This window comes from Rattus norvegicus, chromosome 19 (genome assembly GCF_021556685.1).
Source record: "Rattus norvegicus strain SHRSP/BbbUtx chromosome 19, alternate assembly SHRSP_T2T, whole genome shotgun sequence".
NCBI classification, from domain to species: Eukaryota; Metazoa; Chordata; class Mammalia; order Rodentia; family Muridae; genus Rattus; species Rattus norvegicus.
In genome coordinates, this window is record NC_141552.1 from 43,976,210 (window position 1) to 44,001,991 (window position 25,782).

General features: G+C 45.9%; 1 protein-coding gene across 11 annotated transcripts in view; it reads right to left on the minus strand.

Annotated features, from left to right (window-relative positions):
* Nucleotides 1-25,782, minus strand: part of Zfp827 (zinc finger protein 827) — a 166,594-nt gene that overhangs the window by 99,014 nt on the left and 41,798 nt on the right. For 10 of the 11 annotated variants that reach the window (XM_087594122.1, XM_087594120.1, XM_087594115.1 and 7 more), the window contains 3 exon segments: nt 23,930-24,102; nt 18,066-18,546; nt 2,226-2,459 (listed from right to left, as the gene is read on the minus strand). In XM_087594122.1, coding sequence (XP_087450248.1) covers nt 2,226-2,459; nt 18,066-18,546; nt 23,930-24,102 — 888 coding nt within the window. 11 annotated transcript variants of the gene reach the window in all.

A 25,782-nucleotide genomic window follows, 5' to 3' on the forward strand; every position in this document is an offset into this window, starting at 1 on the left:
TTAGGGTGACTTCACTTGCTCATGAAATTAAGGAAAACAATACTAGCTGGACAGTAGTGGTGCATGCCTTTAATCCCAGCATTCGGGAGGCAGAGGCAGATGGATCTCTGAGTTCAAGGACAGCCTGGTCTACAGAACCATGTTCTCAAACAGCCATGGCTACACAGAGAAACCCTCTCTTGGAAAACAAAAATAAAAACAAAAACAAAAAGCAATAAAAAGAAGTATTAATGCACTCAAAGAATATAGTCTAAAACACTACTGGAGAGAATAAAAATTCAGGAATTCTTGATGCCTGTGTCCTTGACCCAAGTCTTATCTATATAGAACTTTTTTTTTTCAAGATGAAAAAGAGAAAATAGCTACCAGTCTTTGTGCAAGTTTATTTCCCCATTATGAGGGATGATGGCTGTCCTTTGGAAACGGGACCATGCTGTCATTCAGCATTGAACCCCACTGCACACACACTCAGTAAAAGTCAACTAACACAACTTAAAAGGAGCCCTCATTGCACACAGATTTCATTAAATGCTCACAGTGGCATTTTGGGGGGGGGTGTCATTATTATCTAGAAAATAATTTCCAATTTCAGCCCTTAAATCATATTACACCAAAGGATAAAGATAACATGCTTTCCTTAAAGAAACATCTGTCCAGAAATCTCACTCACTGCTCTCCTTGTCACCTCTTTCAGTGTGCTACCAGCCTTCTCTGCTCTCTACAGCAGCTTATTCCAGCTACACGGTAAATTCTGTAATGGCAGCATCACTGGGCAGAATCCAGCATCGGGGAGGGCACCGGAATGAATGGGAACTAGGCGACTGTGTGGGAGAACTACCTCTGGGAGAACAAAGAGACTGAACAACATCAACAGAAGGATGACTACATTGCTGAGATATTCTGGCACAGGAGGGAGACGTGACACACTGAATTATATTGGCTCAAATATGACTGTTTCCCTTCCCAGCTTTGGGATCTTGCTAGACCTTCATCAGAGTAAGACACACCACTGCATCATCACTGCAAAGTCTGGGCAATGGAGTTACAATAAGATCACAGTTCTTGTTCTTCTATCAAGCTTCATTGCTAACAAATCATGTTCCCCTCTATTCCAGAATGCTTTGAATTAACATCAAAGACAAGAATTCTTAACCCCACCAAACGGCAGAGAGGGGAATTTCAACTGTTCTGATATGCTAACTGCAAGTAAATCACTATTAATTTCTTACCTTCCAACCTACTAGTCAACCAGGAACACCGTCAGAATTGCAGATGAAATTACAGATCACAGAGGCGTCCTGCTAAGACAGGACTTGCTTTCATTCCCCCAAGCACAGCAAGTTCCCAATGAAAAACTGCTTTGGATTCATATTAGCATTTCAAACACAGTTCCTAAAAATTACCTTCAGGAGTCAGTGAACTGAGTGCAGCTATGACTTGGCAGGTAGGGTTACCAATATAGCTTTTTCTCACGGTCTGAAAGTCAGACCCTGTCACCAAAAAAAACACTGAATTTTCTGTCTGTTGTAGAGGACCAGGTAGAAACTTACACCAAAAATCCAAAATACACTAGCTTTAATTTACAGCACATTTTTTTCTTATATCCAACAATTTGAGATTACACCTAGATGTTAGTGGAGCACTGCGTTCACCTTAGGGAAGGTTACTGCTGGCACACTCCATCAGGTCGTTCTCTACTCTTATGCTTGCTCATGGCTACTTCGTTGGTATTTACTTTGAGTGTCACCTCAGCTTCTCACCAGGACAAGGAAAATATTTTAATGGTCTGAAAAGACTGTAGTATAAATGCACAGAAGCCATGGGATCCTCTCCTAAGAGAAGATATTTTAACCAATTAGAAGAAATCCTGTGAATATTATTAAAGTCACGGTCTCGATCATCTCCAATGCTGGTAATGTCTTCTAACCATTTCTAATAATATTCAGAAAAAGAAGGACGTATCTAAATAGGTACAGCACAAAAAGAAGCGAACATACTCACAAAGCTAACACAGGAACTGAAGCTAGTGTCTAGCTAGGTAGATAAAACGAACAAATTCATGCATATAACACAGAAACGGAAGCCGAGTGACCTGACCATTCCTTAAATTCACCTTTTTCACGCTATAGTTACCACCGGGTTAATTATAAGCCATGCAAGAAACGGCCCAGTTGGCTTGCACATGAAATGAGCAAAATGGAAATAGTTTTTAATATATTGGATACCTGAGAGTTTCATGAGAAGTTCTGAGGCAGCCTTGGCTGACATGTCCCGCCTTAACACATTCCCCTTGCCTTCCTGGGGTGTAAGTGGGTCCTCGGAGATGCTAGGGGTCGCCACTTCCGGTTCCGGGCTGAACGCGTAGCTGGAGCGAGGCAAAGGCATGCTTAGGGTCTCCTCTTCCTTGGGCTCCTCCTTCACTTTAAAATTAAGATTCATAGGCTCCTTCTGGTTTGCAGCTAAAAAAAAAATAAGAATAAGGAAGAAGAAAAGAAAGAAAGAAAGAAAGAAAGAAAGAAAGAAAGAAAGAAAGAAAGAAAGAGAGAAAGAGAGAGAGAAAGAGAGAGAGAAAGATATATATATATATATATATTCATGTATATTCATTTCCCCTCTAACCTTGCCCCCACACTTCACCTTAAGAGCCAGAGGGGTCACAAAGAAAGTGAGGCCCTTAGCACATAGTGCACCCCGTGAGTCTTGGCCGCTCTCTGGGTATCAGCGTACACAAAACCTGGAGTGTTGTAAGAAGTGCTGTCTTTTCAAAGCACATGGGCATCTTCTCCATGGTTTCTCTAAATCATCTTCCCTGTGCATGCTGCTGCCTCCCTGGCCTCTTTGCGCCTTCTCCAGCTAATTCTATCATTAAACAACGTCTCGTAAAATTATTCTGCTGTCAAATATTGAAATAAAATCTAGAGTAAGCTGCTCTATCTAAACCCGAGCCCCTGTGGTGGGTGGAAAGGCGATAATGGAGAATCTGCCAAAAAGAAAAGCAGGACTAGAGATGCACTACTCTCTCCTCATTACCAGTGCACTCTACTGACCCATGCGCAGCGGCCATATGCTTTGTGTTGTCACCATGTAACCCTATGCCTGCTGCCTAGGTCATCGTCACATACAAAATAGGCTTTCGTCTTTCTTTTGTTTAAGAAAAAAATATTCTTGAACTATTTTTAATTTATACAAAAGTTGCAAGGATAGTTCTAAGAGCTTCCATGTGGACTTACTTCCCTGGAATTCCCTCAGGGTAACATCTTATCTATACCTAATCACCACATATTTGTTAGAACTAAGAAATCCATGTGGCTATGCTATGACCCTAACTCCAGATTTGTCCATTAATGTCCTTCTTGAAATTTTTTGAAGACATGAGGAGCCAGTATGGAGAGCATGATCAAAACAGAGCTAAGCAGTCTGTCATGGACGGTTCTATGGGCTGGTTACTCTGTGCCAGGCCTTTAGTCTGGGCACACCTCACGGCAAAGGTCACAGGTAAGAAGCAACTCACCTTTCTCACCATCCCTCCCACCCCTGCTTAAGACCCTCGTAGCACCAATGTTGGCTGTGCCACACAGGATGTGTTTGGGGTTTGTTTGTTTATTTTTTATTTCGAACCTGTATTCTTAGCAGCTCTTCTTAGAAGGAGCCTAGCCCATTCTGTCTTAACAAACTAGAACAAGAAAATTAGTCCCCAAGACAAACACCTATAATGAATGCCCTTTCCCATCTCTAAGGATGCTTACCGTAGAACATCTGTTTGAAGGGTATAGCCCAGGAGGGCTAGAGGAACATCTCCAGGTCTCACAATTACAACTATGCAGAGCTGGGACTAGAACTGAGGTCCCTGTGTCCCTGGCTTTCACCACACTGCTTCTCCACCTGGGGCCTTGTGTTGTAACAAAACCAAACTGTAAAGCCCTGGTTCAGATACCACTTGTTCAGTGAGGTCTACACTGTCTGTCCTGTTTAAGATGGCACCCCTCACCTGACCATAGTTCCCATCTTCCTTGCTTTCCTGTAATCTTTTTATTCCACCAAATACGAACACTCACCACTTAGTAATACAGATAGGGACAGAATTGCTCCCCTCCCCTAATCCCTTTGAATATTGAAGCTTCAACTTTCCAATGTGAGTTTATTTGCATTAGGGCTTTAAGGAGACACAAGTTAGATCAATGAAGCATGAACGCAGGGTCATAATCCAATGTCAGCGGTTCTAAGAACTATTTGGCTCCTTCTCTACTTATAAAGAGAAACACCAGAGATGTCTCTACATGGGGGAAAGGCCAAGTAAGGGTGTGGAAAAGAAGCCATCTACAAGCTGAGCAGAGAGGCCTCAGGAGAAGTCAAACCTGCTGACAACTTGACATTGGGCTTTCAGCCACCAAAACTATAAGAAATAAGCATCTGTGGTGTAAGACACCCAGACTACAGCGCTCTGTTATGGCGGCCTTAACAGATAAATCAAGTATTATATAACGTGTTTCAACTTATTATGAAAGCTGTGACTAAACTGTTCTCCTGACTCCAGGGTCAGCTTCACGAAGACACTAACGTCTGTTTTTAAAGTTCATGTATGTCAAGAGCACACCACAGTGCCTGACACACTACAGGTCCTAGTCATACAGCCATAGCTATACTTTCCGAAGGGTAAAATGTGTCCACATGAAAGCAGCAATATTGACAATGTGCTAATAGCTCCATGGTCAACAAAAGTGAAGGACCCTGGCGTTCCTATCAGAAGCAACCAGCCGAGCTTTCCCTAGATGCATCATCAGGGTAAGGCTAGGGTGACAGAGCTTTGCGACCTACCTAGACCATGGGCTTTCTGGGCTACCTTGAAGACCCATGTGGAGCCTAGCATCACTAACGGGAAACTGAACCTTTGTGGACACTGCTGTCAAAACCTAAAGCGAAGGGAACAGTGTCAGTCTCCTGAGCATCTCGAAGGTGGGTCCCCCTCAACCCAGGTCCGCCTCCCTGACTGCTGACTCAGCTGCTGTCTCTCCTTACATCACCAACGCCCTACCCGGAGGCTCCTGGCGGCAGCACAGCGCCAGCCCTTTCCCCACACCTTCCTTCCAGAACCTTCCTAAAACCTTCCCCAGTGGATCCTCTCAGTCTCAGCATCCTGACCCACACGGTTTTTCCATGTGTATCTCCCTATCCTCTCAGGAGGATAATTCAAAGTGGGTGGTTACAAACTTGGAAACTGCTTCCACGCTGTGCCTTTTATTCACAAACACATTTAACCTTCTAAGACGAGATTAGGAAAGGTAAAATATTGAGGAAAATTCCAGCTTCAGGGAGGGCAGCCACACTGAGCAGATGCTGGTGGAACACGTGAGTGCCTTCCAGGAAGGTTCGTCTAAAGACTTAAAAAAGAAGAAGAAATCTAGCATTGTCAGTGAGACCACACTTCACAGGCCTTCAACAAGACTGTTGGCGAGCAACAGGCCATCTCCACACTGCTGTCACATGGGCTTGCATGGCACTACCAACTCAGGTTTCATTCTGATGATATCAAGAATATGAGCACTGCAATGCATAGAGGAGGTATGATCACGGCTAGCAATACAACAGAAAGACATGTGGAAGATCCTTGTCTCATCAAGTTTCATTTCCTAGGTACTAGGGCTTAAATAGAAGTTGTGAAAATGAAAGTTGGCAGTCTGAACTTCTCCCTGTCAGTGATCAGAAGTGCATTTGCTGAGATAGTACACGAAGCCAGTTTTTTATAACTAATAGGACCAAATCATTGTCATCTTTCAAGTGATGATACTTTAAAAAGACATACATGTGCAGAGAAAATTAAAGATGCTTTCCTTGGTGGGACTGGGGCAGGATCATTAAAAGGAAAGCAAAGGTGTGCGAGTTCCTGTGCTGTCTACTTCGTTACTATTATGTACAAAGGTGCCCAGACCATAAAGGCTTTCAGCGCCTGCCCTGACTTCTCCTCTTGAGGTTGGAAGATGCTCGACTCCTTACACCTACCACGGCTCGCTCACCTTGCTAATTGATTCTAACTCATCAAGAGGTTGCCCATTGTTTGTTCCGAACCCTTTAGGAACTGAGCCATTCGTGTTCTAAGATCACAGCCGGCTGTAAGTCTGTGTACTTGATGGAGTGGGCAGTTGTTTAAAGGAGTCGGCAGTTCCTACAAGTGTGTGTCTACAACCAACTCAAGATAAAGATGAACGCAGGAATAAAATGAGCTTGGGCAAAATAATTCCAAAACCTAAATCCTCAACGGTGGGCATTGATGAGGTGCAAACGAATCTGTACAACAAAGCATCCTCGGTCCACACAGAAATACCTTCTAAGATTTGGTTCCCAAAGAAAAGCTTCATATAACTTATTTCAAGACCAATCTTCGGCAGGTGAAGTGGCTCAGTGAGCAAAGATGTTTGCCACCAGGCCTAATGGCCTGAGCTCAATCATGGGGACCCACATGATGATGGGGGAGAGAAGGAGTTCTCACAAGGTGTTCAGATGTTCTCTGACCTACACACACACACACACACACACACACACACACACACACACACACACAGATCATTCTTTGTTTTTGTTTTTTTTGTTTTTGTTTTTGTTCTTTTTTTCGGAGCTGGGGACCGAACCCAGGGCCTTGCGCTTCCTAGGCAAGCGCTCTACCACTGAGCTAAATCCCCAACCCATTCTTTGGTTTAATAATGAGCACAACAAACATTTAAATAATTATAAGGAGAGTTAAGCTATCTTCAAGCACACAGGGAGAACATGAATATTTGCAAGTGAGGAAACGCTAGGTTAGTAAATGGCCTGCCACCCACAGATCAAGTACAGAGGCACTAAGCTCCAGGGCATACACTGAAGATGCAGAGCCCTGTCCTTCCTCACAGGCACTCAGCTTCCTTTAAGAAGAACATTGACCTAAGCAGAGGAGTGTGGGCCTTGGAGAATCAGTAATGGATTGGACTGCGCCCAGGATTATTAACGACAAAGGGACAGAGTGGCACTTCTTGAAAGCATGGGATCCCAGGACCGTTTGTGTGGACGGAAGAGGAAAAAGACAGTGGAACACAGTTGCGCTGGCCCCGTGCTGTTAGTCCCTACTGCTGAGGAAAGAAAGACACACGTGTACGTAAGATGAAGATGGATAGTGGCTTTCCAGTAGTCTGATGAATGCTAGCTGCTCTGTGAAGACGCCTGGCCACTGGGAATTACATTCACTAGCTCATCCTAAGCCAGAGCTAAAGGAGAACCTCATACACATGGTTTTCAAACAATGTTCCAAGGAACCCTAGGATTCACTTCATGGGTTCCATTCAATGTCTGTCTCAAACATAATTTCTGAGGTTCCTTTTGAATTCATGTAACTTGTGATTTTTAAAATGTGTATCTTGCCAGGATTACACATGAAATGTCAGGACACCAGAGACCACTAAGCTGAGGGCTTGTGTTGATGGATCAGTTTAGTTTTGGTAATGCAGTGTCTTCTGCTACTACATGACTATTAGATTTCTAGAAATACCTAATCATAAGGAAGTGGCTTGCTGATCTTTGCAAAACCCTAGGCCTGTGAGCACATGTCGTTGTAAAACTGTACAATCACAGTACAACCATAGTCTGTGTGATGCTCTAAGTCAGCTTCCCAATGTGAGCAGTTTGGGTGTCTGGACTGGATCATTGCTGGAGAAGGGGCCGCCAAGCACACTGCATCCCTAGTCTCTACTGACAAGGTGCCTGCAGCTCCTACCAGTTGTTAAAACAAAAATATTTCTCTAGACATTCCCAGCTGTGCCCTGAACATACCTGCCTTAAATTAAATGCCAGGGTAGGTTCTAGAACTCGTGCTTGGGTGTGGCCTCTGAATATGGCTAGCAGACAAAACAAGACAGAGATATGCAAAGATACATAAATGTGGCCGGATCTGTCTGGTATGAATCACAGGACACAGCCTGGGGAATACTGAGTGTTCCTCTAGATTAGCATTTCTGATAATGCCAGTGACACTTTGGGACTTAATACCATCCCCAGGACTCAGATGAAGAACCTAAGATCCAAAGACAGTAAGGACTTCCCGAATACTTGGTGGCTAATACAGAACCATGGGCAGCTCTGGTGTGGTTATCAGAGACGGATGATCCTTGTCTGTCACTTAAAATAAGGGATGAGAGCAGATGCTGAAGGCTTGCAAGTCCAGAAGGAGAAACTTTGTTATTGCAGCTTTTCTTGCAAGCATCCGAGTAATTAAAGGGATGGGTGGTTACAGGACAAATCGTTAAACAATGTGTCTGCACAGAGCTGTATTTCTTTTTAATGGTTTTGTTTTGTTTGGGGGACTGGGGCCTCTATATACAGCCCAGGCTGGCCATGAAGTGAGATCCTCCTGCCTCAACCATCCAAATGCTTGCAACTCTGAGCCTTCCTACCTACCTAACAACACATACCTTGAAAGGTAACAGACAATGACATTGCTATAAAGACTATACTCCACCATAGTAACTCTTAATCTAACTGCTCAGGCCTTTAAATAAATGTAGCAAATGTAAACTGGCAAAATAGTTCTATTTTGATAAGAACCACTTCCAGGTGTTTTACATAGGGGCGGGGTTTAGTAGTTTTTGGTTTTTTTTTTTTTTAAGTAATTGAACATTTAAAATACAACAAAGAGAAAGCCACAGTGTTTCCACTCCCTTCTTTTACAATAAGAAAACATGGCTCAGAAAATGATAGGTTTTTAAAAGTCACAATTGTCAATGAAGGACTTGGAATTAAAGCTTAGTTCTCTGGACTGTACCCCAGCTTCCAGCAAGCATGCCCTGGGGGGGCACATCTGCACCTGTGAACAGACTTTGGACCTGGAACTTTTTAACTATTGAATATGCTTTAGGTGAGAAAAATAGACTTCTGAAAGCACAGGCATCGGTTTGATTCAATAACAAACAGCTGAATGCCACTTTTAAATATTAAACATACTTATGCGTGTGGAATTCTTAAAATATTACTTAAAAGTTTTCAAACCTTGTTCTGTATTCCTAAATCATTTTATAAGCAGTTTAGTGAAAATTTTAAAGTCTTGTATTTCTCATCAATCTCTGCAGGGGTTAATCCTGGGCCAGGATTCCGGATCAAGATACCCAGACCAAGTAAGTCTCAATGTTCCCCAGTGACAGTTACAGTTATGGACACGGAGCCAATGGGGTACAGAGAATGGTCAAAGGTAGCAATAGCAAATGGAGTCCCAAGCACGAATAACAAGCGTCTCTCTCTAACCCACACGTGAAGCCAGCATGTGAGGCTCGGTTTGGTGATACACACCTGTCATCCAGCACTCAGGGGGAACATAGACAAGGGAATCTGAATTCAAGGTCATCTTCAGCTATTCAGAGAACGGGAGACTAATTTGGGCTATGTGGGACCCTCAATAAAGCAAAACAAAACAAATCCCACATATAATGAGCAAAAGTAGCCATCTGCAATAATCGTTTTAACAGACAGGATGTCTTTCTTGTCAACAGCAGGAAGGACTGGGTCCTGGAAAATCACTCAAGCCTTGTGTAAATGGGAAAGAAAGCTGTATTTAAAATTTGTGCTATTAACACATTCAAAGAATGAAATGCCTTAACAGCCTTAGAGTCATCCACACAGACACTACAAGAAAGTAGCCCACAGGTTGGACCACACCCCTTACAGGTTGGACCACACCCCCTATAGGTTAGACCACACCCCCCTACAGGTTGAACCATACTCCCTACAGGTTGGACCACACCCCCTACAGGTTGGACCACACTCCCTACAGGTTAGACCACACCCCCTACAGGTTAGACCACACCCCCTACAGGTTGAACCACACCCCCTACAGGTTAGACCACACCCCCTACAGGTTGGACCACACCCCCTACAGGTTAGACCACACCCCCCTACAGGTTGAGCCATACTTCCTACAGGGTGGACCACACCCCCTACAGGTTAGACCACACTCCCTACAGGTTGGACCACACCCCCTACAGGTTAGACCACATCCAATAGGTTGGACCACACCCCCTACAGGTTGAACCACATCCTTCACATGGCCTTTTGGACTGAGGACCTACCCCAGGGCCACCACCTCTTAACTCCTGAACCTGCCATCTTAAATTAAAACGGAGACACAGTTTCAAGATCAGTTCATAAACGGATCTCAGTCACTACAAACCACCAAGAGAATCTAAAGAACTGGGGTTTGTGGCAGGCTAAGAAATGGTCAATGATGCCTGCTCTGAAAGCCCAGTTCCTTCCAAGAGGAAGAGGAAAAGGGATCTTGGGAACTTCATGGCTCAAGTGACCAGACTCCAGAACAATAGGAGAGAAGGCAAAGGCTGGACAGGACAAGAGTGTGTTTAGGAGTCCTCATGTTTCCCGAGAGCAATGGAGAGCTGGTTACTCAATAGAACTGGAACTAGACAGTTGTTCGGAGAGAGCTAGCCTAGCACAAAGCCCAACTGCCACAGAACTGGGCTTGGTGGTGCATGCCTGTAAGGCCAGCAGTCAGGAGTTGAGGCAAGGAAACATGAGTTCAGCATCATCCTTGGATATATGCAATGGCACCTCAACAGAAACAACAATGACAATGACAAAAGCCAGCTAAGCAGAGCCTAACCAGTGTAGAAAGTGCTGGAATCATCAGCTTTGCTTGGGAGAGCTGGGGCTGATGGGAAATAGAGGGGTGAGATGTCTACGAATGACATGAAGGCTATCCAGAAAGAAGGGACAGTATAGATACATTTCTGAAGACGCGAGGGAAGAAAAGAAGTAACCAGATTAGTGACTAAAAGCACACGCATTAGAAATGATGCCATGATTTGAAGCCAAGGAAAATAAACAGCGGGGCAGACAGAGGTCAAAAGACAGTTCACTTAACTGAGAAATAAAAATTAGGTAATAGCTAATTAAGTGGTCACAAGCCAAGCCTTTGTAGTGAGGCAGGGCTGACTCTTTGCTCGTGTTTCTTACAGCCAAGCCCTTCCAGTCTCAGCTTTCTCATCTATAGAATAGGTTCAGTGGCACTGCCCCTCTGCTGCCGCCGAGGGTTAAACGAGAAGTGGAACGAAGCGGTTGGCATAGGGCCCAGTTCCCAGAAAACACTTCTGATTAACGATGCTCTTACAGCAGCAGTGGAGTTAGTGACAGGGACAACAGGGACAGAAGAAGCGGCTTCCACCAGGACAGGAGTGGCGACTGGGTTCCGGCTTCATGGACACAGTGGTCTCTGATAAGTTTTCCCAGAGGTCTACCAAGCTAAAACATTATTCTAGGGCTGGTCACGTGGCCCATAGGTATAGGCACCTGCCAACAAGCCCGACATCCTGAATCCAATCCCAGGAACCCTCATGCCAGAAGGGGAGGAAACACCTAAATCCTGTAAACTGTCCTCTGACACACAGGCACACATGCACACACACGCACACACGCGCACATTCACAATAAATAAATAAAATGTAATGAGGGTTTTTTTGTTTTTGACCAGCACAGAACCAGATGCCCATGTGCACCACAGAAGGAAAAAGAAAATATCTGAGCTGCAGTCATGACCGTGATCCTCTATTATGATGTAACATGTTTGCACACTGACAGGGGAAGGCCTAGAGAAATGTAAGTTGGCTTTGCTGCTATCACTCTATCTGTGGAGCCTGAGACAGTAACACAACTTCTATGGCTGGGAGTGTGGCTTGGTGCTAGGGAGGTTGCCTAGCATGCATAAAGCCCTTGTTTCCATGCCCAGTAGCACACAAAAAATTAATCAAACTTTCAAAGATCCCTGCCGTACAATAGTCAGAAGGAGGCTCCGTGCTGGAGAAGCTGGCTAATCCTAGACACGTGAAATGGGCAGAAACAGAGCCAACTTCCTGTATGATTTTTTTCTTTACCTTGTAATTTGTGATATAGATTCCTCTGGGTGGGTAATGCTAGAAGGACATGCCTGGATTTGAATTCCAGTCTCTACTCATTAGCTGTGTGAGTGTGAATGAGACCTTTACCTTTCTCGGCCTCCTCATCCATAAAATGGAATGATGACAGCACTCTCACGTAAAGGGTTCTTATGAGGCTCCAAGAGCTAAACGCAGCAGAGTCAGCACCATGGATGCAGATAGAGCAGCAGTAGGCAGATTCCTCGGAGTCACCCTCTACACCAGCATGCACAACTCTAGGCTCTACTTGTTATAATCCTGCCTGATCCCCCTCAGTAGCAAGTCATTAAAAACAAGACACAGCTTCTCTCTGTCTCTCTCTGTTTCTCTCTCTCTCTCTGTTTCTCTCTCTCTCTCTCTCTCTCTCTCTCTCTCTCTCTCTCTCTGTCTCTCTCTCTCTCTGTCTCTCTCTCTCTGTCTCTCTCTCTCTCTGTCTCTCTCTCTCTCTGTCTCTCTCTCTCTCTGTCTCTCTCTCTCTCTGTCTCTCTCTCTCTCTGTCTCTCTCTCTCTCTGTCTCTCTCTCTCTCTCTCTCTCTCTCTCTCTCTTAGGAATCACCAAGCTCAATAAAATCCAGAGTTTCAAAACAACATTCAGACTGTCTACTCAAACACAGCCCTCCTGCAGCTGCTCACACGAGGAATTTAGTCACATGGCCTGAGAGTGCCAAGGCAGGACTGAACAGAACAGCTAAACCAAATCTCAAAGGCAGACTATCAAGTAGTCCAGTCAGGCAGCCAGGCCCCCATGGCGATGTGTGAGTCCCTGGCTACCGGCACGGAATCTCAGGGTGGGAATGGCACAAGGCTGGCATTTATATGGAAGAAGGCCCACTTGTTAAGATGCGGCTGAGAAGGCCATCAGAGGCACCAGGCAAAGGGGATGACTTAAATTGCTGGTCATCACCAGCTACCCTTCTCCAGTGGGGGTCTTAACATTTACACATAAGCCCGATTGTCACCTCCAAAGCATCAAAACAGTGAGCAATAGAGGGAGGTTTGGGGACAAAGGCCTCTGGGAAACAAGCTATGACACAGAAACTTTTGTGGACGTCTTTCGTGCCGGCGTGAAAACTATGGCTGAGACACCCATAAGCCAGAAACAACTAAGCAAGTGACTGTCTTTTCCAAAGCTGTCTCTGTGCAGCTGAAAGTGAGAGGGAACTTCGGAAGCCTACCTTCCCTACTTAAAATTATTTTGGTGTTGATTCTATGGAGCTAATAGGATGTGGGAGACAGCACAAAACTTTTTTGTCAGTTTCCAGATTAAAAATAGTCGAAATGACTTATATCTTTTATTTTGGAAAGCTGGGGACAAAAAAGCTATCCCTTGCCAACAAGTGAGGTGCCAAGTTTCTGTCAAGTAGCTGCTTGGTTATAATTTGGGGAGTTAGAATTAAATTTCTATCTTGAAAAATGGCATCTTGGAGAAAAAGACGACAGAGCACCATTACAGACAACTTGTAATGTGTTCCTTTAATGAGGCTGTTCTTTGTGCGAGTGTGTGTTCCTGTGTATATGTGTTGGGGGTGTGCACATGTACACATATAGTCCAGAAGTCAACCGTGAGCCTCATTTTTAGAAGCTGTCCGTCCACCTCGTTATTTAAGACAGCGCCTCTCATTGTAGCTAGGACTTGACAGTTGAGACAGCCTAGCCAGTGAACTTCAGTGTTCCAGCCCTCACTCTCCTTATCCGTGGTATTTCAAGTTTGTGCCACCATACCAGCTTTTTACATGGATGCTGGGGGTGAAACCCATGCCTTCATGCTTGCTCCATTGAACATTTCACTGAAAGAGCCATCTCCCCAGGCCCCTGGCTCCCAGCATCTGGAGGCTTCCAGTCTAACCTGGGGACTTTCAAACAGGACATCTCTGATGTCATGAGTCATCTGCGGGAAAATCAGAGCACTCAATGTATACGCCTCAGCCCGGCCTCCCCTTCATGTCAACCTTGGCCTGCAATGAGGTGTCTCTGACACAGCACCATGCTCTTTTCATGGACTTGGATCGACTGTAAAGAGAACTGGACCCAGAGACTCCGAAGCTGTGTGGAAAAACCCTGTCCCGAGGACCAGTTCAGGGTATTTGGTTTGTTTGTTTTGAGGACCGTTTGGCATTTTTGAACCGGAGTCTTGTGTAGTCCAGGTTGGTCTCTAATTCTGTAAGTAACCGAGGTGTAAACTTCTGAGCCTCCTGCCTCTCCCTCCTGCCCCCGTGCTGGAATCACAGGCGAGCATCACCCTTCCTGTCTCTGTAGTGCTGCAGATTGCACCCAGGACTCTGTACGGAGGCAACCAACTGTGCTACATCTACAGCCCCCAGGGGCCCACCTCCCATTTCATATCAGCTGACCTCTGCCCTGGATGCCTGTTAGAATCAGCAGAGGGATGTCAGAAAGATACCAAAGTCTGGGACCTATCCTAGACCAATTAATTAAACCCTCATTCTTTGGGCCCAGACATTTTATAAACATCTCCCTAGGTAGAGTCTAACTTCATATGGAGGCTAAAAACTGCTACTGGCCATGAGAGAAAGGCCCGGGGTCAGCTGGAGCAATGGCAGCTTCCTAAGCTGGGTCAGCACTCCTCTTTGGAAAACTCCCAGTCATGTGACCTGGGATAGGTCACCCTGTCATACAATGATTTGCATATGTCTTCTGGCTTCCGGGAAAGACCTGTGTAAACAGCAGAGCTCCAGCCCTGGAAAGCCTGGCTCCTGCCTCCAAACCCGGAGCAGAGTCTACGGAAGGCAGGTAGTTAGCCCTGTCTAGGGAGGGTCTTAGGTCCTCAAAGGACTAAGGAGTGTTAAGTGGGGATTTTATTTCATAGGCATGTAACTAGGAAACCTCTAAACTGGGGGAGGGTGGCAGTGGCTTTCAACCTTCCAATTGCTGTGACCCTTTGATGTAGTTCCTCATGGTAACCCCCAACCATAAACTATTTTCATTGCTATCTCGTGATTGCAATTTTGCTACTGTCATGGGTCATAATGTAAATATTTGTTTTCTGACGGTCTCAGGTGACCCCTGTGGAAGTGTCATTTGACCTTGAAAGGAGCTAACCCACAGGTTGAGTTAGAGTGTGTTTAAAACTGCACCCCACCCCATGACTGTGAATCTCTGCGGGCTCCATTCAGTCAGCTTCTGCTTGGTTTTAATCGAAGGAGCAAAAAGCACCAAGTGTTTTCTCTCTCTCCTCTGCAGACAAGTAGATGCCTCCACACTTGAATTTGTCACTGTGCTTGGTCCTTTGCAGACTCTGATCTGGCACAGAGACTCCCAGACTAGCTGCCCTCAAACAGCTGCACCCTATGGTACCAGCAGGTGCAAGGACAGAGCCCTAAGGGGGGAAAAAAAAACCAGTTCAAGAACAATGGCACCATTATGGTATTAAGGGACAGGGCCTGGGGCTAACCACTAGGTCACACCATTTGAGGTCAGGAAGAGGAGAAAACTCAGTCACAGCTCTCTGGGACTGTGTCCCTGGAAGAGAGTCACCTAGAGAGCCAGGTAGAGCACACAGCAGGCAGGCAGGGAGCAGCAGGGCCCAGCCAACCACACAGTTAGTTGGGGGTGGGGATCTTTGCAGAAAAACATATTCCTTTCCTTGTAACATAACTTCTCCTCCCGTGGGCAGCATAGCCACAGTCACCAAGTTTACATTTACATCCAAATATGCACACACAAAAAAATTACCGATGCATCTCACTCCCTGGTGACTTTATAACAGGTTGCTAGGTAACAGTGCATCCAAGTCAGGTTTCAGGACCTCTGGTAAGCCTCCACAAAATAGCTGCACGGGCCTTTTGCATAAACAGTGCGCCTTTGCTATCTGTTTTCTTATGCCGATTGATCAGTCGGTAGACTCTACCACGGCCAAACTGTAAGAAGCCTCTCCCCACCCCCTCCCCAGCCCCCACCTACAACTGCAAACAACAGACCCCAATATTTAAGGCTTTGGCACACAGTGCTTCTTCACCCCAGCCTACAAACGGCTTCTCCCTCTCTCTGCTTTTCGAAGCTCTGGCTCTGTGCTGCTGAGGTCTTCTCTCAAGCTCACTGAGACACGCTGGAGCTAATAATTACAGCCCAATGTCTGTGGGATGGGAGGAGCCCCGTGTCACACACCAGTGTTTTTAGCCCAAGATCGAGCCTGGCGGGCAGCAACCCCCTTCCAACTCCATCCTCTCTCTGCTCAGTCTCTAGATCTGAAAGGATCTGGACTCGGGCAAAGGGAGGGAATACACCTTAGTACATGCTATGCACCCCCACTCAGTTTGCTCTGGCCCACTAAGTAAGAAAGCATCCACCATGCTAAGTTATGCATTTGTCCTTCTCTGGAGACTGCATGTGGGAGACCAGAAAAGGGATCAGACACAGGTATCAGCTTGGGATTTTTCATTGTTTTGCTGTGATTTGGGGGGACAGGGTTTCATGTAGCCTTGCCTGGCCTCCTACCAGGATTGGAGGTGATCACCACCATGTCAGGGAACATTCTAAAGGATCCGGAAGGCCAAAGGGAAACACCTAATTCCCTCATATCCTGGAAAAAAATTAAATACAAATTTCAGAGTAGATCCTGTTTTCTATAAACCTCAGAGTAAAATCCTGTTTTCCTTGAGACTGAGATGAAAAAGGAGAGAGAAAGTGTGGGGCGGGAACCAGGGCAGATGGAGTAAATGCCCAACAGTCCAAGCAGTAGTTTACAACTGTCCTGGAGCTCCCTCTGCTCCTCCATCTCCCATCATTTCCTGGATGCCTCGTGTTTCTTTCATCCGTACCCTCTTCTGTCTCCCCTACTCATGTCTCCTACTGCTGAGGGGCAAAGATCAGGTCAGAAGGTACATTCCAAAGGACCGGACTGAAGTGTCACAGAGCAAAGGGACTTCAGAGTGAAGCGAGCCTCTCATTCACCTGGCAGTGACATTTAGTGAAATACTACGCATGGTCCATTTAAAGGAAGGCGGTGACCAATTATTCTCCGTTTAAAGGGTATTGTCAATCTCCAGAGAGCTGAAATGGCATTTGGAAATCATCCTGGGGACTGCCACCTTCACTGACAGACAGAACCCATTCTCAACCGACCTTTCTCCACCCTCTGCAATGCCTTTAAAATTTAAAATCGTATTTTCAAAAACAGCACAGGCCTACGTGTATTACTGCTCCAAGAGTAAGAAAAACATCTACCAGTGCTCCACCTCCGTGCAACATAGCGAGTTCATCAAGTCATTGAAAAGCAGAATACCCACAATGTGCCAGCAAATGGGAAACAATGTCTATTTGCAAGACATATTTCATTACTTATACATCAGCCTCTCTTCAAAGGGCATTAGGGCAGTTGGGAAAGGATGCTTGAAATTTTTTCTTAAATTCCACTTTAGTGGAGATGCTTGCAACGGTCAAGTTCACAGAGACAGAAGGTAAACAGTGGTTGGCAGGGGCAGGGTGTAGGGGTCGAGGAGAAAGCTGGCAGGGACTTTGTCGTGACGTGATATAGCTTGAGAGCAGGACATGTTTCCAGAGGTGGTTACATAACAATGTAAATGCTAATGCCAGTAAAATGTACACCTGAAAAAACATCTAACCCAGGATATCTTACGTATGTTACCCCAAGGCAGAAATCCTGAGAAACTCATGACAACATTTAACATTCGTTAAGTTAGAAAAGTCTACAATCCCTCATGGTAGATTCTGTATACGTTTTTAAAAGACAAAAACAACAACAAACCTTTGCAATTAAAACAGGTAAGAACCTGAGTACCAAGAAAAGGAGTCGCACTTCAGAGACACTGGCACAAAACAAGCAGAGGAACTAGGAAGCAAAAGACTCGAGCCTAACTTGCATCCCGAGTGCCCACTGAGTAAGAGCCCAAATCCAGGCAGGAGAAAGGGCAGCCCCTGTTGTTTCCAGACCCACACAGAAGTAATGCTTATTTCCAAAGGAGTACGAAAACAAATGTAAAAATAAAAAACTAAAAAAAAGGGAAAGACGGGGGAGAGGGAAGACGGGAAGGAAGGAAAAAGGAAATCCATGAAGTGTGAGTATTAGAGCTCGAGGACCGTTGGAAGCTTCTCGTCCTGCCATCCTACTGTACAGATGAGAACGGGGAGAACACAACCCTAAGCAAGTACCTGACAGCTTCATGAGAAAATCGGAGGCCATCTTAACCGAGATGTCCTGGCTGAACAATGCTGCCGCACTGTTGGGCACAAACTCGGAGGGGTCTTTCGGCTTTGTGTGGTTGGCGGACCTGTCGGCAGCATTCAGGGTAAAGGAGGTGGGCAGGCCGTTATCTTCCTTGGGCTCCTCCTTCACCAGCAAAGGTGCAACGCCAGCCCCACCCTGGCCAGTCCTCTCTGGCGTGTTAGACGTCATCACGGTCCCCACTAGCTCTGTCCCTCCTCCTTCCCTCTGCTGCCCCAGGCAGCCACTGTCACTGAGGTGGGGAGATCCCTTGACATCTGGGTCTAGGATCTCCTCCTTCACCTTGGCCTCTGTCCTCAGGAAGTGCTGATGACAGCGCATGTGTAGTTTCAGGCTGAAGTGGCGTGAGGATGTGAAAGGGCACAGCTGGCACTGAAAAGTCTCTCCCCGGTCCTGATGCTGATGAACCTGCCAGAGAAGCAAGAAGAGTAGGACTGGTCACCGTGCACTGATGGAAAATACCTCTCAGCATGGCCACACACTCATCAGTTCCCTCAGTTCATACAGGGCCAGGGGAGAAAAACGCCAGAGAGGCCATTCTTGGTGATGCACTGGATAAATGACATCAGTCCTGAAACACAGAGTGGGTCCTGACCCTCTTGGTGCTGCCCTGGGTAGGATTGTTCTAATGAGCTAATCAACAGATCTCACTTACTAGACCTTGGTAAGGAACTTATGCAACCAGTAGTTGGGGATCAAAGGACATAACCTTTCATCCCGTAACACACACACACACACACACACACACACACACACACACACACACACACACGTCTCCAGCGTGTTCCAGCTTCCCAGATGAGGAGATGGAACACCCTCATACCCCAAAAAAGTATCTTGAGCCCAGTTTCATAGGAAGAAAGAAAAACAAGAGAAAAACCTTGAGCAGGAGAAAACCAAGTTCAAATGTCACTATAGGGTCTAGAAGGTGTCCATTGTGAAGAGCAAGGACAGCCATTTACACCTAGCTCCAAACCTGCTTGGACCCAGAACCTGTAAAAATGGCAAGAAACTTTTCTCTCTTCCTGTCGCTATCAAATTTAGTGCTTGAAAAAGTGAGGAACTCGTTGGGCTGGCCTGAGCTAGGCTTTGAGCTGGCAGGTGTTCATGAACTTGTGACTTCCCCATTCATCCCGCCAACGTGCTTCAGGACTGACCTGCTACACCCTGCTATTTCAGGACTGGCCTCCCTCAGTAGGGACTGCCAATGGTGTAGATCTGCGCCAAATGATTGGGGGGAGTTGTGTGCTCTGAACAAATAAGAACGTAAGCCATTGGCACTCGAAACAAAACTCATGCTCCGTGGGTCAGGGGTGACCAGGGTGGGATTTGAACCTGGGTCGAAGAGGAGTTAAATGCTCGCTTGTCCATCTTTACCACCTGGCCACTTTGCTCGTGTCTCCTTTCCAAGAGAATAAGTCTTACTGCAGCTGTTTATGCCTTCTGAATGGAATCCAAAAGCATTCTTCACCAGCCAAAACACACTTTAAATAATGTTAAGTGACCAACAAAAGCAAAGAAATTAAAAGTTAATCGGGAGATCCCGCTGCCACAGCACCCCACTGTGGTTTTCTGCAAAAAACAACAAAAGATATTCTGGGCCCTTTGAAGCCTGTGTTTCTCAACAGAAATAGCCATAAAAACTCAAATCCAGTTGTGACAGAGTCCTGCCTGCCCTGTTAAAAGGTTTCTCCTCTACCCCAGTAGAGGGCGGAGGTGAGGAAACACCCCATCCATTCCTGTTGTTTGCCACATTAGAACCTCACTGGGCACTAACCCTTCCATTAGCTTTCTCACAGAAGCCAGAAGCTTCCCCACCAGCTCCTTGGCCTCGGTCACTCAGGAAGAGGCACCCTTGGAGGCCTCAGGACACAGTCTCAAGGGCTCCTGACAGGTATCAACACAGGCATACCCAGAGCCAGGAGGTAAAGGTCACTGGACAGGAAGCTTCATGTCCCTTTGCCTGGTGCCACAGGGTAGATTCCATTTCAGAAGTGTCCTCACGTCTAATGACCCCAGAGAGGAGCTAATCCAGGAACAGAAGCTTCAGAAGTCACTCTGGGAGAGGAAATGGGACAGACGAGCTCTGATTCCAAAATCAAAAGGTGATGGGGGTAGGGGCGCTCACGAAGAGAGGTACCATGTGCAAGATTTCTTGTGGCTCCTTTTCCACCTCAGTCTAGCCTTGTGCTTAGTTTTAGGAAATTTCAAATAAACTGAAAGGCAAAACCAGGTTCACATTGGCACTTGGAATTTTATTTGAGCTACACCTTCCCACTCAGAATGTGGCTTAGTGTGGACTTCAAGAAAAATATTGTGCCTACCACCCGGTGACTGTGTCACACTCCTCTCCTGACAAAAGAGGGCTTTTCTGTTGTAATTTTGATTCTCTTAAGCCAACACATGCTTTGACATCCCTCTTGGACCTCTAATGAGAAGAAATGCTTGCCCGAAGCTCGACAGACTCACTAGAGTCTCTCATGGTGTCACTGACGTGACATCAAGGCCATTTCTAGGGTAATAGATGTGGGACACTTGGGTTGACGTACTTTAAAACTTGGAGAAATTCTGGAGAATATCTAGACTCAACCTCCTTAGGTGGCCAGGCCAGGCAGCCAAGGGTCTCATGAGTGATCCCAGCTCTCTAAATGGCAGCCTGGGAAAGGCAGGACTCACATGTGACCTCTGGCCCAGTTCCTTTTATGACTTGATGTGTGTTCTCCATCTTCTCAGCTCTCTTTGCCTCTTCCACTCAGGCCGAGCTGTGGCTCTCACATGCGATTCTTGTATGCTTGCTCTCCAGGGCAAGTTGTACAGATCATGAAATGTAAGACAGCCCTGAGGAATCTGGAAGCACTTTCAAGTTCTTTATGTAGCTGGGCATAAAAAGCATTTGCACAATACCTTATGGAGGAAACGGAAACTTGCAAAAAAAAATTGTACAGTGCCTAGGACCATGTGTAGGAACACAGTAAGTACTGAGCCCATGTGTAGGAACAGGGTAAGTACTGAACCCATGTGTAGAAACACAGTAAGTACTGAGCCCATGTGTAGGAACACAGTAAGTACTGAGCCCATGTGTAGGAACAGGGTAAGTACTGAGCCCATGTGTAGGAACACAGTAAGTACTGAGCCCGTGTGTAGGAACACAGTAAGTACTGAGCCCATGTGTAGGAACACGGTATGTACTGAATTTGATGAACAAATAGAGTAAAAATCTCATGTTTTTCTGGCACAGACCAATATAATCAATACAGGAGATTATACATCCTGAAAATAACAGCCACTTCTGTTATAATAGCCAATTTGTATTGTTTTTCTGTATTCTCAGCACTAAGGATAGATCACAAAGGGAGAGGAACCATAACATTTATTTGGGGTAATTTCTTCTAGCATTCCATTCATTTCCCCGGAATGTAAATGTTAATGTAGTTTCAGATGGCTTTTGGATGACAATTACTGTATTAGCTGTATTTACTGATGGTTGCTTCTCCACACTGGGCACTGTATTAAGGCTCTATGTGATGATCTCATTAGCTCTTACCGGGTGAGGAGGACCATATGTTTGTTTTCTCCACTAGTGGTAACAGAGGTTTAGGGCTTCAACCATGGTACTAAATGCTCACAGTCCTAAAGCGCGGATTCTCACCAAGCTAAGATCATAAAGTCAGAGATTCTCACGAAGCTAAATCAGATCTTAACCTTTGATTAGAGTGATCCTACTTCTCAGATAAAATTCATTTTAGAAAAATCACCTCCATCTGCAGGCTCCAGTAATGGTAACAGAACACAGGTCTGCCTGAGACCGCACCATAGCATTCCCATGGGGAGACTGTTTGCCAATTTTTACAAAGTTAAATTATATTCAATTAAGGAAAAATGTTAGGGCTAACAGGAGGAGGAGAGCAGAGACAAGAAGGTATGCCTTTGATGAAATTAAACTTGCATAAGCTTCTCGCACTCCCCTTATCAAAAGCTCGAGTCACCGCTCGACAGGGCAGGACACCATGAGTCTGAATAAAGCAGCAGTTTCACACAACTGCTTTATTGTAGTAGTTATTGATTTGTTCTGAAAGCTCTCAGAATCCCACGACCCGCCTAGCCCGGGCCGCTCTCATCTGCAACACTGTCATGGCCGTCGCCTCTGTCATCAAGGCACTGGCTCATCTCCCTGTAGTGTCAGGGTCAGCAGTTCCTGCTATTGAAACCCAGCCTTTTCTCCATGGGTTTATAAATAGGTTGTTTTAAGTGACCCTGAGCTGAAACCAAGCTTACAAGGTGTCAGGGTAGATGCAAGTTTTCTGCTCACTGAAGCTTTAAACTCGCCAGACCTGATTTCTAAACACAGCCTGGGACACAGTCACTAACACAAGTTCTAGTTTTAAAAAAGACATTCCTTTTGAAGTCTCGATGCTGTGCGGGTATGACGGTTTACATAGGCGAGAGGTGACCAAGGATGAGGAGGGTTAAGGTAATAACCAAGTAGGCTTCATAAAATTCAGTCAACTGGAACGCCTACTTAAATGAATTCTGACGACGCAGGGCTGGCTGCTGACCCCAGGAGAAGAGGGCAAATGATAGAAAACAAATTACATCATAGATTTACTTTCTTGAGAGCAAACCTTCTAAGCCATTTTCTACAGTGAATAGAAAATTTGTACGACTGTCCTTTCTACAGCACCAGCCTGAATAGCATTTGCCCGTCAATGCAGAAAGGTCTAAATGCAGGATTTCACCCTAAGCAGACAGCCACTGACTTAACCTGGGGGAGAGACCCTTTCCACGTAATTCCATGCCTAAGCCACGCTGAAAGTTATCAATAAATATTGTTTTTCTCAATAAGATGCTAGGGATGCACTTTGCTACCGATACCCACTTAGCACTAAGGACAGGTCCTTCCCAGTAGGTGGAAAGGAAAACCGAAAGCCTAACTATTGCCTCCCAAGGCTGTTTGGCTAGCAAAGTGCTGGGAAGATTTCAGTCCAGTTCTTTGTCAAAGTCAAAATGTCAAGCTCTGTAAACTCACGAGTTTCTTCCCTAAGGCTGAAGCAAAATCTCAGTATAAAAGTATGCGGTTGGTGCCCATGTGTTTATATGTGATTGCATGTGTGCTAGAGCACATGTGCATGCGATTGTGCACACACGTGGAGAAGCCATAGACCAGTGTTAGGAAGCATCCTTGACTCCTCATGCACCTTACTCACTGAGCTTTTTAATCAAACTGGGGTGCTGCTATGGCCAGTCTTGGCTTGCTGACGGTGGAATTACAGGTCATGGACTATCCCTACCACCACCTACAAAGGTTTCTGCAAATTGGAACTTGCTAACCTATCAATGGTTAACTGCTGAGTCCCTCCCCAGACCTCATACTGTTCTTAATAGGACATTAAAAATGATATAAGCCAGGTAGTGGTGGTGCATACCTGTAATTCCAGCACTCAGGATGCAAAGGAAGGTGGATCTCTGAGTTTGAGGCCAGCCTGGTCTACAAAGTAAGTTCCAAATAGCCAAGGCTATGCAGAGAAAGTCTGTCTCATGAAACCAAAAAGGAGAAGAAGAGGAGAAGGAGACAAAGAAGATGATGCCCTGGGATGTTTGGTGTCACTCCAAATGCTAGAGCTTGAACACTCTCAGTCTTGGGGACCGGATCCTGAGACCCCCCTCCCCCATTCTACTCTCAAGCCAGGGCTAACTTCCTTGGGCCTGTTCCACCACAGTGCTCCCTGTCTGCCCAGAAGTCACCTGGTAGATGATAGGAAGACACCCAGCCATGTCTCTACAAACGGCTTACCTTCATGTGGGATTTGAGATTGTCCTTGCGAGCACACCGGAATGGACAGAGGGGACACTGATGACTTTTTAAGCCTGTGTGGATCACCATATGCCGCTTCCAGTAGCTCTTCCTTTTTATAACCAGACCACATATTGGACATTGGAATGGCTTCCCGCTTTCTTCTTCTGGGGCTTGGAAGAGGGAGGAAGAAAAGGGATATTATAAAAAGCACCAAATGTGTCTTGGGCACCACCCCTTTGGGGATTCTACGGTTATAACTATGGGGAGACTCTGAAGGCTGCTTTTCTTTAAGGAGAAACCCACATCCAGTTAGCTGCTTCCATTTGGGTTCCATCCGGCCACCACTGACCATCCTGGGACAGCCTTACTCCCCAAAGCTGCCGTGGACTGCAAGGCCTTCTGCAGAGCGGCTGAGTGTTGCTCCAAATGCACCCACAGGCAAGAAGCCAGGGTCTCTATCTGAATTCCCACTTGGAAATGAGGGAGAAATACAGGCGATTGCATGGGACAAGAGATAATGCACTGCTCCACACAGAAAACCAAACAACTAGAGGAAAGCTCACACACTGGTCTCCAGCGGAGACAGAGCTCAGCATCCCCACTGATGACTTGTTTAGCTGTGGCTCCTGCAGACAGAGGCTACTGCCAATTTAGCCATCAGGGGTCCTCAGGTCAGGGGTTTTTTCCTCTTATGTCTGTCCCTCTGCTTGCCTCTAACAATTGTGTACTGCCGTTCTCTGATCTGCACGAGGCCTGGCTGCCTGCTGTAGGAAGGGACACACCAGGCCACCACAAACGCTTCCAATTTTCAGGGAAGCAAACAAACCAACCGCTTTCCCTAAGCACAGCTCGGATTGCTGCCTCCTGCACCATCCTGACAAGGAAGTGCCTTGTTGGGATAGTGTTGCTGCATTTCTGACCCACCAGGTAACCTCTATAACTGGGGAGAACAGGGGATAAAAGTGAGTGCCATTGAAGGCTGTGTGTGTGTGTGTGTGTGTGTGTGTGTGTGTGTGTGTGAGAGAGAGAGAGAGTATGTGTGACTGTATGTGTGAGTGTGTGTGAGTGTGTGTATGTGAGTGTGTGTGTGAGTGTATGTGTTACTGTGTGTGTAAAGAGTGTGTGTTTGTGAGAGTGTGTGTGAGTGTGTGAGTGTGTGAGTAAGAGAGAGTGTGTGTGTGAAGAGTGTGTGTAAGAGAGTGTGTGTGTGTAAAAGAGTGTGTGTGTGAGAGAAAGTGTGTGTGAGAGAGTATATGTGAGTGTGTGTGAAGTGTGTGTGAGTGTGTGTGTGTGAATATGTGTGTGTATGTGAGTGTGTGTGAGTGTATGTGTTACTGTGTGTGTAAAGTGTGTGTGTGTGTTTGTGAGAGTGTGTGTGTGAGTGTGTGAGTAAGAGTGTGTGTGTGAAGAGTGTGTGTAAGAGAGTGTGTGTATGTAAAAGAGTGTGTGTGTGTGTGAGAGAAAGTGTGTGTGAGAGTATATGTGTGAGTGTGTGTGAAGTGTGTGTGAGTGTGTGTGTGTGTGAATATGTGTGTGTGTGTGTGTGTGTGTGTGTGTGTGTATGTGTGTGGCCCTGGGGTTGAACCTAGGCCTCTTCTGCCATTAAGATGCATCCCCAAATGTTTTTTACTTTTTATTTTATCTGAATCTCACCATTCTGGCTAGGACAATGACTGCCAGGGATTCCCCTGCCTCTGCTTCCCAGCAATGAGATTAGAGGTACACACTGTTGTGCCTGGCTTTTAAGTGCCGGGGATCCCTACTTGCGTCCTTGGTGCTTAAGACGTGAGCACTTTACAGACTGGGGCCCCTCTGTTCCTTGCAATTTATGACAAAAGAAATTGAGTCGT